The sequence below is a fragment of the Ascaphus truei genome, chromosome 1 (assembly GCF_040206685.1).
Source record: "Ascaphus truei isolate aAscTru1 chromosome 1, aAscTru1.hap1, whole genome shotgun sequence".
NCBI lineage: Eukaryota > Metazoa > Chordata > Amphibia > Anura > Ascaphidae > Ascaphus > Ascaphus truei.
In genome coordinates this window covers 167,052,529-167,067,619 of record NC_134483.1, presented here as the reverse complement: position 1 = coordinate 167,067,619, position 15,091 = coordinate 167,052,529, and the positions used below count along the sequence as shown (strand labels likewise).

At 46.9% G+C, this 15,091-nt stretch overlaps 1 protein-coding gene across 2 annotated transcripts in view; it reads left to right on the top strand.

The window, feature by feature from the left end:
• The window catches only part of TRPM3 (transient receptor potential cation channel subfamily M member 3), a 514,687-nt gene that overhangs the window by 436,354 nt on the left and 63,242 nt on the right, over window positions 1-15,091 (top strand). For both annotated transcript variants that reach the window (XM_075597955.1, XM_075597963.1), the window contains one exon: window positions 4,009-4,146. In XM_075597955.1, the coding sequence (XP_075454070.1) occupies window positions 4,009-4,146 (138 nt within the window). The remainder of the gene's footprint in view (window positions 1-4,008; window positions 4,147-15,091) is intronic.

Sequence of the window (15,091 nt, the reverse complement as noted above, 5' to 3'; positions counted from 1 at the left end):
AACTGATTTAAAGATAGCCCCTTTCCATCTGTGCTCTCAACACAGTTCTATTCAGGCAGCACTTGTATTTTACCAGCAAACAAATAGGTTAACTGTACTGTACATGGTGTTTGTACAAACATATTTAGCCTGTGACACTAAGGCCGAGTCCATAGACGGACAGGCCGTGCTGAGCCGTGCGGACGCTCCGCGCTGAGCCTCTGCATCCTCAATGAGGATGCCTTGAGAGGGGGCTCGCGCGAGCGTCCGCAGGCGTGCGGAGGCGCTGGAGTTTTCAGCCGAGCGCCAAGCTGTTTTTCAGCGCGCTGTCGGCTGAAAACATCCAATGAGAGCGGAGCTGCGTCAACGTCACGGCGCCGTGACGTTGGCGCTGTGACGTTGACGTCGGTGCGTCGCGGGCGATTGGCCCAGCAACGTCACTGCCCCGCCTCCCTCAGTCTCCCCCCGCCTCCGATCGCGGATGCTGGCTCGCCTATATGGGCATGAAATCGCGCAGATTTCAGCAGGCGAGCCTCAGCGTCAGCGCGGCTCGGAACTCCCCACCCCTCTATGGCCCGGGCCTAACATGTCATGTTGTAATATTTGTTATATTTTGTGCCCGCAATATCTTTGAATCCTCTGTAAAGTCTGTGCGTCACTGGGATATGTGTTTTTATAACTATAGTATAGCCTGTGCCCCAGGCAATGTTTGTACGCTTTCAGGATGCTACTGCATGCATTTCTTTTTCAGGTGTTATTCTTTTCTAAATAAGAGACGTGGGACCATTACATCTCAGCTACAAACACTATCTCTGAAATATTATGCGTGCAAAACACTTCCAAAATACTATATAAAGCCAACAATGTCATGTGCATGAGAACAAGAGCAGTTGACGAATATGTCATAAAATCATTACATTAACATGCATAAGAGTAATGGTGTCAGACTTTGATAGTCATTCACTCTTGTTCCTTTTAGAGCACTGCAGTTATATATATTTAAAAAAAAAAAGGGAATTCATTAATAAACTTCTAATCATTAATCTTTTAAGTCAGGTATCAGACATAAATCCATAGTTGGTATTTGGTTATGTTAAAAAGGTCAATGTCTTCTAAACCAGGGGTGCGCAAACTGGGGGGCGCAACATTTTGGAGGGGGGGGGCACAGCGCTTGGAGAAGCCCAACGCTCTTCACCAAAACCTTTAAATTAAATGCCGGGGAACTCGCGAGGCCTCTGTAAGGCCTCTTACCTAGTTTCCCACGGCTTCGGGCGACGCATCGCCATGGCAACACGGCATCAAATGACTCCGCAGTGGGGACGCCGGAGGCAAGGTAAGATGGGGGGGGGGCGCAAGCAAGGGGGAGAGCAGGCAGGGGGCACAGGCGAAAGAGTTTGCGCACCCCTGTTCCAAACTACAGAAGAATTGAATAATCAATCCACCAAGCAGCAACTGTAGTCAAACCCCACAGTAATTATTGTACTTGATTGCAAACATGTAAGGTTTGTATGAAGCAGTAGGAGGAACACACAGAACGTATATTCTGTGTGCATCTGTTAATGTAACAGCTTCTTACAGACTTTTCTCTAAACAGCTTCAGTTTTACGAGATTCCCATTGCGTTTCTCTGGGACAAACAGAGCACTTGTACACACAGCAAAGTTGGTAGTCTAGGGCAGGGGAGCGCAATCTTTTTCCCCTGCACCCCCCTGCCGGCTGTCCTCCCTCTCCGCGTACCCCTTCCTCCTCCTTACCTTGGTTCCTGGCATCTGGGTGTCATGATGTCACGTTGCCGTAGCAATGCGATATCACATGATCCCGCTGCAGATTTTGACGCCATGGTGACGCGTCTCCAGATGCCGGCTGAACCACAGTAAGTGCAGTTTACAGAGACCTTCGCCGCTTCCCCTGCACCTAATTTAAGTGCCTTCGGGAAGCACGCGGGGCTTCTGTAAACCACACGGCGCTTCTGTAAACCACGCGGCGCCCGCCAGTTTGCGCACCGCTGGTCTAGGGACAAAGAGATCCTTCTCCTTAAAGGCTAAGTGTGCCTACCGCAAGGTTTACTTACACCCCACCTAACAAACTGAGACAACACAGTTTTGTGGAAGTAAAAATTAGTCACAGCTTTATTGCCTTAACAATATTTGAAGATAAGTTGTCAGCCAGTCGCTAGTCATTTGCCGTCCGCCCTATTCTCGGTATCTTCCGGCGGGATCTCTTCTCCAAACCACCCTAATCTACCGTCTGGTAGGAGACATCTCCTGACCGCCCCATAATCCACTCACCCTAGACCCCCCTATCCTTGGCCATCTGGGCATACCCGCATAGGATAGAGCCCAGCTTTCTAAAATTGGTGAAAGGGGTACAGCGCCCGACCACCTGCATCGGTGCCTCCAGCCCGCACAATCTTTTCAGGGGGACCGCTATCTGGGTCCCATCCGTATAGGTATTTTGGGTATTCACGGTGTCCCTACGATGACTGGTCTAACAGTTCTGTCACCCGGAGGCCCCATTAAGGCTACTCATTAAGGTACCCCACACACCCTAAACCCTTACTGCTGACCGCTTGCAAAGGTCTGAGTATGTTATTAATAAAATATCCATGCCCGCGCCTGTCAAGTGCACCCCGTCCCTCCTGTGCCAAGTACGTCCCCTGTCCTCAAATTACACATGCTTCACGGTCCGCCCCCCACAAGAGAGGATGAATTTACGGATGTCTTTGTTCACTTCACGCCTTGCCTTCTCGATGCCCATCCAACTGAAAGCCCCCCCCCCATACCAGCCGAGGGATAATCTCTGACCAATTAATGACTGCGTCACTCCAGAGGGCTTTAAATCTGGCGCAGTCCGCGTGTATCTAGAGGATTAAATCTAAAGACTTGGTTGTCACCATATCGTTCCCACGTGATAGGTGGATCATTATCACGTTGGACTTTTTTCCGTAGGCTGCTAGCGCACTTGTGGTAGTTGGCACCAAATCTCTCCAGCACATTTCTCTCTTACCCGGCCATCGGATTTTCATGCTCTCTTGTGGAATTCCCAGCTGCAAACCCAGCGTGCTCGATGCCCGGGGCCCAGTAAAGGAAAGAATGACCTATCAGCCAGACTTCCCGCGCTGCGCCCACTTTTCCCACTGCGAAGACAGAAAGAAAAATCAGTGCAGGATTTAAATACCCCGTGTGAGTCGCCCCCCGTCCTCCCCCCGTTGGCGCACGCAACAATCTAAAAACCCTTGTGGTGAGGGGAAGGGGGGAGAAGAGCCAGCCACAGCTCCCACCCTCTGGAGGCACAGCAGCCCTTATGTGGGCGACGGCCCCATATTGGGACCTCTGTTTTCTTTATGTTGTCTTCTTAGTGCAAAGCACATGGGACAGAAAACAATGTGGCAGCTAGTTATTAAAATGTATGAAATGCATAGTCCCTTTCCACATGAAACAAAGCTCATTTCTACAGAATAATACATTACAGATCTTTCATTTAGCAAAAAACAATGGCTACAACTATTGTGGGATGCGTTAATATTACATGTAATTAGTATTGTCCAACACTGATCATATGCATCAAAACAAATTAAACACACAGAAGACGTTACCCGAGGGAACAAAAACTCTGTTCTAGTCTATCATCCCTCAATCACCCATCACAATGAAGCATTGTAAGAGACCTGAAACAAATATAAGATATCCCCCACAGCTCCTACATAAGACATAATTGAGCAATAATGAATGGGGCTTTTTGCTTTTGTTCTCAAACTCGTTATTACTGAGGCTTGAACTCAGTTTACAGTAACACTGATATTAAGAACATGTTTTGCACTGAGGTTTATCCTGAACTGCAATGTAAGGGGTTAGCTCCTGCAGTGCGAGAGACCATTAAATGTCCATGGTGGAATGGCCAGTTGTCAAGGAAAGGGATGACAGGAAGGCAGATATTATAAATGATATGATCTTATAAATCTTCAACATGAAAATGAATTAAATGTACGGATAACATACTAGAAATAACATATTTCACTTTTATTTAATAGGCAATGCTGGCAAGAGGCAATGGAGATTCATCAAGGAAGAAAGATGATGATGAGCACCCAAGGCACCGGCTTATCCCTCTTGGGAGAAAAATCTATGAGTTTTACAATGCACCCATTGTTAAATTCTGGTTCTACACTGTAAGTTATCAAATTTTACTTAATGCATAAGATCAATGCATGTAAACACGGTAATGCCGTGTTGTCATCTTCAGTGCAGTTTATATTGCAAACATATCACAAAACATATTGTTACAAAAAAAGTCTCTTCTATGTGCATCCCATGGCTTAATCGTCATTTATGCCTAATTGAGCAGTCAAAGCAGAAAGTGCGTCAAGGTAAAATTCTCTATCTACAAGCACATATGTTAATGTACTATAATCCCATTCAAGCATACTGTAGTTGTGACACTTTAGTCAACTAGAGAAGAACCCGGAGAGAAGGTTTCCTCTGTGCAACTTTGTTAATGCCACTTGAGCAAAATGTCCGACCAGAGCGGCAACATTGTTAATACAGTATACTGATCACATAATGTATACAGCAAAATGCGTTCATGTAATTTACAGATGCATGCTGCTCTCTAAAGGTGTGCCGGCTTTAGAGTAGAACTATTTACACATTGTTCTCATTTGCATGTCATTACCCAGAATCCTTCTGTGCAAATTAACCACTGTATAATGTGACAATGGGGAAAAGCAGGTTTTAGGGAGCATGTGATACACTGTATGTACACATGTAGCAGACATTATTGAACCCAATATTGCATAGTAACTAATGAAATTGTGTAATTAGTTTGTTAAATTGAACAATATTGTTAACAGCAGCTCTATTTGTTACAGTGGAGCTGCAGAAAATGGCATTATTGACAATAATGGGTGCAATAACATCTGTATAAATGCACTGAGTTTCTTACCTTTGCTGCATCTTGTACAGTGGAGGGGTTTTGACACTTTTTTAATACTCATGACTTTATTGTTTTAACACAAAATTGAAACATATTACTGCACATTTATTTCCCCTGAAATAAAATCCCAATTTTGTTTCTTTTTGTTCCATTTGCCACAAGCAAATTATGCAACTTCCTTGCATTGAGACATCCCAATTACTTATGTCTTTTTACACTGGAAACTGTTAGTTCAGTGCCAGGCATCATATTACTTATTAATCCTATGGATTAATAAATGAAATATGAGATTAATATATTTACTCATTTCTTTTATTAAGCAATTATCTTACACAAGCTCCCTTTCTTCCTGCTTGGAAGTCTTGTTATTGCTAAAACAACCTATTCCTCTACAGCTTTTGCAAAGGCTTTTTCTCTATAGCCTGGACATTTGTGTAGACCTCTTATTATAGATAGAGATGTACGAGACTATCCAAAATGCAGTTGCAACATTTGCACTGAATTGCCACACCCTGTACAGACGCGATCACTGCCTTTAGGCAGTCTGATCGCTCAGCGTGCGGACGCGTCCGCGCAGTCTGCCCCTGTATGGATGCAGCCTTACGGTGGTTTTAGCGTTGGTTCTGATCTGAGCTCAGTCATTGGAAGCTTTAAAAATGTAGCCTCCATCCCAAATACCATTGTTACAGTCTTGTCAGTGTTTAAAAACAGTTTGTTTTGGGAAATCCAATTTTCAAGTCTCAAAAAGTCAGACTGAAGTATGTGTTCACGGTCAGAGAGGCTAGGGCTGTGTGCATATAGTATTGTGTCATCTGTCTACATGTGTATTGAAGCTCCCTTGGAAGCTGTAGGAAGATCATTGATGAACACTGAGAAGAGTAGGGGCCCCAGAACACAGCCTTTTGGGACACCACAGGTGATATCCAAGGGGTTGGAGTTAGAGCCTGAGATGGACACATGTTGGGATCTACCTGATAGGTAGGAATGAAACCAGCTTAAAGCATGCTTCCCTATTTCAGAGCACTGGTGTTTGTAAAGCAAGATAACATGATCAACAGTATCAAAAGCCTTTGCAAAATCTAGGAATATTGCACCAGTGAGTTGTCCCCGTTCCATTCCACTCTGGATTTCATTGCAAACTTTTAGCTTATTGTGAAGTGTTTGGGACGAAAGCTGGATTGGAATTGGCTAGAGAAATTTGTCTTGGTATAGTAATCACTTAATTGGGAGTGAACACATTTTTCCATGACTTTGGATAGAATTGGGAGAAGAGAGATTGGCTTGTAGTTTGATGCAGTGTTTTTGTCCCCACTTATGAAGATTGGGACAACTCTGGCCATTTTCTAGGTCTTAGGGATATGGCCGGCAGACAGAATAGAGTTGACTATGGAAGCAATTGGTTTGGCAATGGCTGGGGCATCAAGTCTTAGGAACTTAGATTGCAGAAAGTCAGGTCCACATTGGCTGCTTAGTTTTAGTTTGAGGAGTGCTTGTGTTATCTCCTCTTCGGATACTGGGACAAATTGAAAATTGTGAGCAGTGTTGGGAGAGGGTGGGGCTATAGGGGTACTCTCAGAATGAGGTTCATGTTTGGGGTTTGGGTTGCGTTTCGCTAATAAGTTAGTAGCACATCCCACAAAGTCATCATTGAATGCATTTGCAATGTCAGTGGGATTTGTCCGAGTTATATCCTCCTTAGTGATATTACTTGGTTGTTGATGGTTAGGAGGCTGGAATATATTGTTGATAACTTTCCAGAAGTTAGCTGGGTTTGATGAATTCTGGTGGAGATTGTCAGAGTAATATTGTTCTTTTGCGTGCCTTGTTTGCCTTGTGCACATATTCCGCAGGCATCTGTAGTGATTTAGGCCTCGGCCATGGTTCTGGCGGGCGGGCAGAGGCGCGCTGAAGCCCGTCCGGGGGCGTGTCGGCGGGCGGGCCAGTGACGTCACGGAGCTGGTTCGCCCTCATTGGGCGATCCGCTCACGTGACCGGCCCTGCGCTCCGGCAAGCGGGAAAATGTTAAATTGCTGTGTGTCTCCTGCCTGTGTCTGTGTGCTGTGTTTCTCCTGCCTGTGTCTGTGTGCTGTGTGTCTCCTGCCTGTGTCCTGTTTGCTGTGTGTCTCCTGCCTGTGTCCTGTTTGCACTGGTTGCAGGCTGCACTTATTTGCAGTGGTTCCCCCAGGTCTCTCTGCTCCCCCCCCTTGGTCTCTCTGCTCCCCCATCCCCCTATCTCTCACGCCTGTGAGATGTGAGGGGGTCAGGGAGAGATGTGAGGGGGGGCTGGGAGAGATGTGAGGGAGGGGGCTGGAAGAGATGTGAGGGGGGCTGGAAGAGATGTGAGGAGGGGGCTGGGGGAGATGTGAGGGGCTGGGGGCGATGTGAGGGGGGGCTGGGAGAGATGTGAGGGGGTCTGGGAGAGATGTGAGGGGGGCTGGGAGAGATGTGAGGGGGGGCTGGGAGAGATATGAGGGGGGGCTGGGAGAGATATGAGGGGGGGCTGGGAGAGATGTGAGGGGAGGCTGGGGCTGATGTGAGGGGAGGCTGGGGTAGATGTGAGGAGGGGCTGGGGTAGATCTGAGGGGGGGGCTGTGTTCTGTGTGTCCTACCTGCCTGTGCCTGTGTCGTGTGTGTCCTACCTGCCTGTGTGTGTCCTGTGTTTTTTGCCTGCTTGTGTAGTTTGCATGTGTCCATTTGTATTTGCACTTGTTGCAGGCTGCACTTATTTGCACTGGTTCCCCCTGGTCTCTCTAACACCCCCCCCCCTGGTGTCTCTTTCCCCCTGGTGTCTCTTTCCCCCTGGTGTCTCTTTCCCCCTGGTGTCTCTTTCCCCCTGGTCTCTCTCTCCCTCTCTGGTCTCTCTCTCCCTCTCTGGTCTCTCTCTTCCCCTCCATCTCTCTCTTTCTCTCCCCCGTCTCTCTCTCTTTCTCTCCTCCCCATTTCTCTCTTTCTCTCTCTCCCCCACCTCACTCTCCCTCCCCCCGCCTCACTCTCCTTCCCCCGCCTCACTCTCCCTCCCCCCGCCTCACTCTCTCTCCCCCGCCTCACTCTCTCTCCCCCGTCTCTCTCTCTCTCTCTCTCCCCCCACCCTTTTTCTCCCACCCCCTTTTTCTCCCACCCCCCTTTCCCCCCCCCTTTTCCCCACTCCCTTTTCTCCCCCCCCCCCCCTCCGTGAGAGAGAACCTGTTGCTAAAAAATTTGAATCCCACCACTGGGTGGTTGGTGTACTGGTTTTCAGAGTTCTCCACCAACTTTCAGTATATAGTGCAAGGCTTTTGAGTAATCTAGGGTGTATGGTGATGTTGGGTGTGGGCCAGGAGGAAGGAGTTGTTAGTGGATAGAGAGAGTAACATTTCCATGAAGCCACAAGAACAAAGTTAAGGTACATAGCAGGTTCATTATCACAGAAGTAGGTAATGTTGCATGAAGCTGTTGTGAGTCAAGTGAGAGTGTGCAGACTAAACAGCAAAGGTGTCCCTTTTTCTTGTCAAAATCTTTTGCTACATTGCAATTCTAGGGCCTATTCAGGGTTTGCAGAGGGTTGAGGGAGGGGGAAGGCAGTTGTGTGCAGTCAGTGTTGGTAGAGGCTGCAGTAAAATAAAGTGTAAAGGTGGGGGAGGAGGGGGGTTAAGTGTGCAGGCTAACAAGCATGGAAACATAGTGTGGTCAGAGTAGCTCACCGTTTGTTGTCTTGTGTAGAAGATGCAGTCCCCAGTCAACCTATAGTCATACTATAGTCTAACTATATATTCTCACTTAAAGATGATCACTTTAAGAGGCGTCAGTCTTAAGAGGCCAATGCTAATCCTGCCAATGCATCCCTTATAGTGGTGTTACTTTTATACATCTAAGCCATCACTTGACCCCGCCCCCTCCCCCCCACCACCCCCAATAAATCTGCCTGTTGCAAGTTGGACAATTAGCAGCACACAGTTAAAAGAAAAAAAAAACACCCTTTAATATTCAAACAAACCAATATCAATAATAAAGGCAGGGTGAGGTATTTCTTTTAAAACAGGGGGATTGCAGATCATTCAGTGGGTTAAAAACATACCAAGATCAATATTAAAGGCAGGGTGTAGGTATTTCTTTTAAACTAAGCAATATCCTGTGCTACATGTGTACGAAAGAAAAACAAAACATTTAATGTATTCAGCATTTTTACAATTTCATTTTGTACAAAGTGACCAAAATACTCATCAGATAAGTCAAACTCCAGAATAACTTTTTGAATACAAGCCAAAATATGAGAGCGTCTCAATATCGGATTCTTTCTATTTTTTTTTTTTTTCAACTTTACTTTTATTGGGTTTTATCATGCATACAATGTATCACAAACCATTGTCTTAGGAATCAACTTTAACCCGTATTTTTTAACAACACAGAACATGTATAGGACACCAACTGAGGGTAACATACAATCCACAAACATGAGTTACCAGACGGACGAGACAATATACAGGCAGGGAGGAAGGGATACACTGGCGACACAGTTTATTGCACTGCGGCCAGATACGCAAGCCGGGAGATTTCCCGGCTTGCTAGTGGCCGCCCCTCGCGCGCGGTCACGCGTCATCGGGAGCGTGTGCCCCCTGCACGCGCGTCCAGGGCTCCCAGAGGGAGCCCTGGTGTCCCGCGATGTGGGGGACGGCGGCAGGGGGTTTCGGGGGACCCGGCGGACCCGGCAGCGGGAGGGAGAGCGCCCCGATCGGAGGGCGCTCTTCCGCTGCTTCGGCGCGCGCCCGTCACCCTCCGGCGCGCGCCAAGCTACTGCTGCGGCCGAGAACGGGCAAATGCTCGAATAAACTCGGCCGCAGCAGTAGGTGGGGCGGGGGGGGAGGAATAGGATGCCGCCACCTTTGTGTCCACAGTCTTGAACTCCTGGCTTTGGCCATGCTCACCGGGCTCCTCTCCAATTGCTAACCTAATCGTCCGTCTCTATGTGGTCGCGGATCCTGCACTGTCAAAGAAGAATGGACATGTATCTATCAATGTAGGATTGCAGAGATGCTTACCCCCGGGATATCTGTCTGGGCCAGCCAAGGCGTCCAGACTTTTAGGAAATTTGGGCCGGTGTCGTTGACCAAACTCATCAACTCTTCTATCCGGCAGACGTGCCAAATTCTGTTTCTAATTTTGGGGATTACTGGCAAATCCGTTTGTTTCCACAATGCTGCGATCTCGCACCTGGTGGCTGTTGCAAAATGTGCGATTAATTTGTGCAACGCATTTGACAGACCCTGGATTGGTCTGCCCAATAGGAACAGCCACGGGTCCAGGGGGATCTCCAAACCAAGTATCCTTTGTATCCACTCTCTAATTTGTTCCCAAATTGGGACCACCTTCGCGCAAGACCACAGCATGTGTTGTAGATCCGCGATCTCCCCGCACTGCTTTGGGCAGAGCAGGGAGTATCCTTTGACAAATTTAGATAGTTTTACTGGGGTGTAGTACCAACGCATTAGGACTTTATATGCGTTCTCCTTTAACGTGGTGCAAATTGAACTTTTCGCCGCCACCTGCAAGATCCTGTCCCATTCCTCGTCCTCTAATGTCTCCCCTAAATCCGTCTCCCACTGTCGGATGTAACTAAGTTTTGTGGTAGTCGGAGTCTCAGGACAGATCACTTCCTTGTACAGTACATTCTAGAAGTTAGTCCCCGCGTGTCCGTTTCTCTAGAACACAGCTGCTCAAAATTTGTTCTTGCTGGTCTAATTGGGAATTTGTTATAAAAGTCTCTGATCTGGAGGTAACTAAAGAATTCCTTGTTTGGGATATCATTTGTGGATTTAATTTGCTCAAAGATTTTTATATATTTCCTCCCCTCCAAATCCTTTAGCCTTGTAATACCTGCCTGTGCCCAAATTAGCAAATTACTTCTATTCATTCCTGGAGCGAAGTCCGGGTTGCCGACTATCGGAGTCATTAGGGAGTGTTTGGGAGTGAGGTTACAACTATTTTTAGTAGCCTCCCAAACCTTCAAGGAATTGGCCATGGCCTGGAGCGGCACCCCCATTTTGTTGAAACTTCCCTTAGGGATCCAGATCAAATTATGCAGATCAACCGGAGCACCGCAGCTTTTCTCTAGTTCCACCCATCGCCGCTTGTTCGGATCTGCGTGCCACTGGATAATTTGGCTTAATTGGGCCGCTTTAAAATAAGCTAACAAGCAAGGCACCGCTAGTCCCCCTTTTGATGTAGGCCTCTTTAAGATACCTTTTGCAATTCGTGGGCTTTTCTTATTCCAAATGAATTTCATAATGTTTGACTGTAGGGAGAGGATGTCAGAGATCACTAAAGGTATTGGCAGGCTCTGGAAAAGATATAACATATTTGGGAGGAGATTCATTTTCACGCTATGTATGCTGCCAATTCATGATATGCCGCCCCTCATCCATGTCCTGAGATCCTCCCCCAATGTCTTAATCATTTTTGGGTAATTTGCTTTGTACAATGTTTTGTAATCCCTTGTGAGATATACCCCTAAATATTTGATAGCGGAGGCTTGCCATTTGAAATTAAAGTTTATTTCTATTAATGTTTCCATTTCTTTGGGTAAATTTATGTTAAGAGCTTCTGATTTTGTCTGATTGATTTTGAAACCCGAAATTTGGTTGAACTTTCCCAGGATCTGAAAAGTGTTGGGAAGAGATGTGAGGGGTCTTGACAGTGTTAAAATAACATCATCGGCGTATAGTGCCACCTTATGTGTCTGATCTCCTACTGTTATTCCTTCTATATCTGGACTTCGTCTAATATGCGCTGCTAGGGGCTCAATACATAGGGCGAACAGCAAAGGGGACAAAGGACACCCCTGTCTTGTTCCGCTGCGGATACTAAACTGTTCCGAAGGGAAGCCCTGGTGTCGCACCCTTGCCGTCGGGCCCTCGAATAAAGCTAGTATGGCATTTAACAGGCATCCTTCAAAACCAAATGCCTTCAATGTTTCTTTTAAATACGGCCAATCTATCCTATCGAAGGCTTTCTCCGCGTCAAGACAATACCATGGACTGGATGTTTTTTTGTTTGGCCAAATCAATCAAATCTATAATCCTCCTGGTATTGTCCGCCGCTTGCCTGCCTTCGATAAACCCTACCTGATCCATGTGGACTAACCCGGGAAGGACACTACCCATCCTGTTTGCTATATGTTTGGAGAAGATTTTAACATCTGAATTGATCAGTGAAATGGGCCGGTAGCTCTTACAGTCTGCCGGGTCCTTACCAGGTTTATGGATCACGGAGATTGAAGCCTGCAACATTTGTGTTGGGAAGGAGGCCCCTGCTAGAATTTCGTTAAATAGTTTTAATAGATGGGTTGCTAATACTTTCAGATATTTCTTATAATATAAATTAGAGAATCCATCTGGCCCTGGCGCTTTTGCTGGTTTAAGCGACTTGATTACCTCTGCCACTTCTTCAAGTGTGAAGTCCTTCTGTAACACCTCTCTCACATCACTGCCCAACCTCAGTAATTTTGCCTCCTGCAGGAACAATTTTAGCAACTCTTCATTTTTTCAACCAAAGATTTTTATTGCGCGCATAGTACAGGCAAACAATTATTTAACAACACACTGTCTTATATTTCTGTAACCAAAGCGCCACCTTATTCCTTTACATACAAAACCAGACTTACCGGGGAGACTGACGTACGAGACAATACACTAAGACAACAGGGGGGGGGGGGTGAGGGGAAAAAAAGGAGGCTGTGGTTTGCCATCAGAGGAGCTGCCACCTCTTTGCTGTTCTGTGTGGACCATGTCAACTACGGAGAGACCTCCTTCTGTGGCTCATGGCTCTCTCGCTGATCCTTGGAAGCCACCGTCCGCCCTGCCTGTCTCTAGGATGTCAAACGACGGAGCCCGCACATCCAAGGAGAACGCGTGTTTGACTATCACAGCAATATGTTGGAGGTATCTACCCCTGGGATATCAGTTTGGGCCAGCCAAGGAGCCCAAGTTTTTAGAAAATTTGTGCCGGTGTCGTTAACTAAACTCGTCAACTGCTCCATTCGGCAAACGTACCATATTCTGTTCCGAATCTTTGGGATACTGGGTAAATCGGGTTGCTTCCACAATGCTGTGAGTTCGCATCTTAGTGCTGTCGCAAAATGTGAGATTAATTTGTGCTCCGATCTGTTTAGACACCTGCCTAACAGAAACAACCAGGGGTCCAAAGGGACCGTGTGTCCGAGAATTCTCTGTAGCCAATTCGTGATGTCCTCCCAGATCGGGGCCACCTTCGCGCAACTCCACAGCATGTGCAACAAGTCAGCCTGTTCCCCGCATTGTTTCGGGCACAATGGGGGGTAGTCTTTGACAAACTTAGCCAATCTCGTCGGGGTGAGGTACCACCTCATTAGGACCTTATACGCGTTCTCCTTTAATGTGGTGCATATAGAACTTTTTGCCGCCGCCAGTACTATAGTGTCCCAGTCCTCGTCTTCTATCGTCTCCCCTAAATCCTCCTCCCATCTAATCTGATAACTCAGTTTAATGTCCTCGTCCTTCGCAGGACAGACCACCTCTCTATATTTGCTAGAAATTAGTCCCGAAGTATCTGTTCCTCTTGAACAGAGCTGCTCAAAATTTGTGCGCTTGGGGCGTTTTGGTATTTTAGTGTAGAACGCTCTAATCTGGAGGTATCTAAAGAATTCCAAGTTTGGCAACTCTTTTTCTGATTTAATGTGCTCAAAGGTTTTAATGGACAATCTACCCCCCCCCCCCAGATGTAAGAGCCTCGTGAGGCCCTTCTTCTTCCAAATTTCAAAATCTTTGCTCTGCAGATCCGGAGCGAAATCAGGGTTACCCACAAATGGGGTCATTAATGAGTGTCACTTGGTAAGCGCACCCGTAAATCTGCTGCCCTTCCACACCGCCAACGAGCTGCCCACTGCGGATAGCGGGAAACTGAAAGACTTGTACACCTTTTTTGGTAGCCAGATTAAATCCTGTAGCTCCACTGGGGAACAACACTCTTTTTCCAGCGCCACCCACCTCAGGAGGCTTGGGTGGGTGTGTCACTGTGTAATTTGAGCTAATTTAGCCGCTTTGAAATACGACAACAAGTCAGGTACCGCGAGACCCCCTCTGATCGTAGGCCGAATTAGAATACTACTTTTAATGGGAGGCTTCTTATTACCCCAGACAAATCTCACCATAGAGGCCTGCAGACGGAGGATCTCATCCCTGGACACTTGTACAGGGAGAGTTTGGAACAAGTACAGAATTCTGGGGAGCAGATTCCTTTTTAAGCACTGGATTCTGCCAATCCATGATATTCCATATCTCGACCATCTCTTGAGGACCTCCTTCAGAATCCTGATCAGTCTGGGGTAATTTGCTTTATAAAGGGCGCTATAATCTTTCGTTAATGTTAATCCCTAGGGAGGCTTGCCATTTGAAGTAGAAATTTACTGCGATTAATTTTTCTGTGACCTTGGGGAGGTTAATATTCAGAACTTCTGTTTTTGACTGATTGATCTTAAAGCCGGATATCTTATTAAATTTCTCCAGCAGACTGAAGACATTTGGCAGAGAGGTAAGGGGCTGTGATAATGTTAAGATAACATCATCGGCGTACAGGGCCACTTTATGTGACTCCTCCCCAATTTGAATCCCTGTTATATTGGGGCTGAAGCGCAGATGTGCCGCCAAAGGGTTCAATGCATAATGCAAAAAGGAGGGGGGACAGGGGGCAGCCCTGCCTGGTGCCACTCTTTATCGGGAATTCTTCCGACGGGAAGCCCTGGTGTCTGACCTTCGCCGTCGGCCCCACATACAGAGCCAGAATGGCGTCTATCATTCTCCCCCCCTGGCCATACTCCCCAAGCGTCTCTCCCAGATAGGGCCAAACTATTCTATCAAATGCTTTCTCGGCGTCCAAACTAACCACCAAGGACGGGATATTCTTCTTTTTTGCCAGATCTATCAAATCAATAATCCGTCTGGTGTTATCTGCCGCCTGTCTGCCGCATATGAACCCTACTTGATCAGGATGGACCAGTTTTGGCAAAACCCAGTTAAGCCGGTTCGTCAGTAATTTGAAAAAAAAATTGATATCCGAATTAATCAGAGATATGGGCCTATAGCTTTTACAATCAGCTGGGTCCTTCCCTTGTTTGTGTATCACTGAGATAGACGCCTGGAGCATCTGACCCGGAATAGGGGCACCCTCCAAAA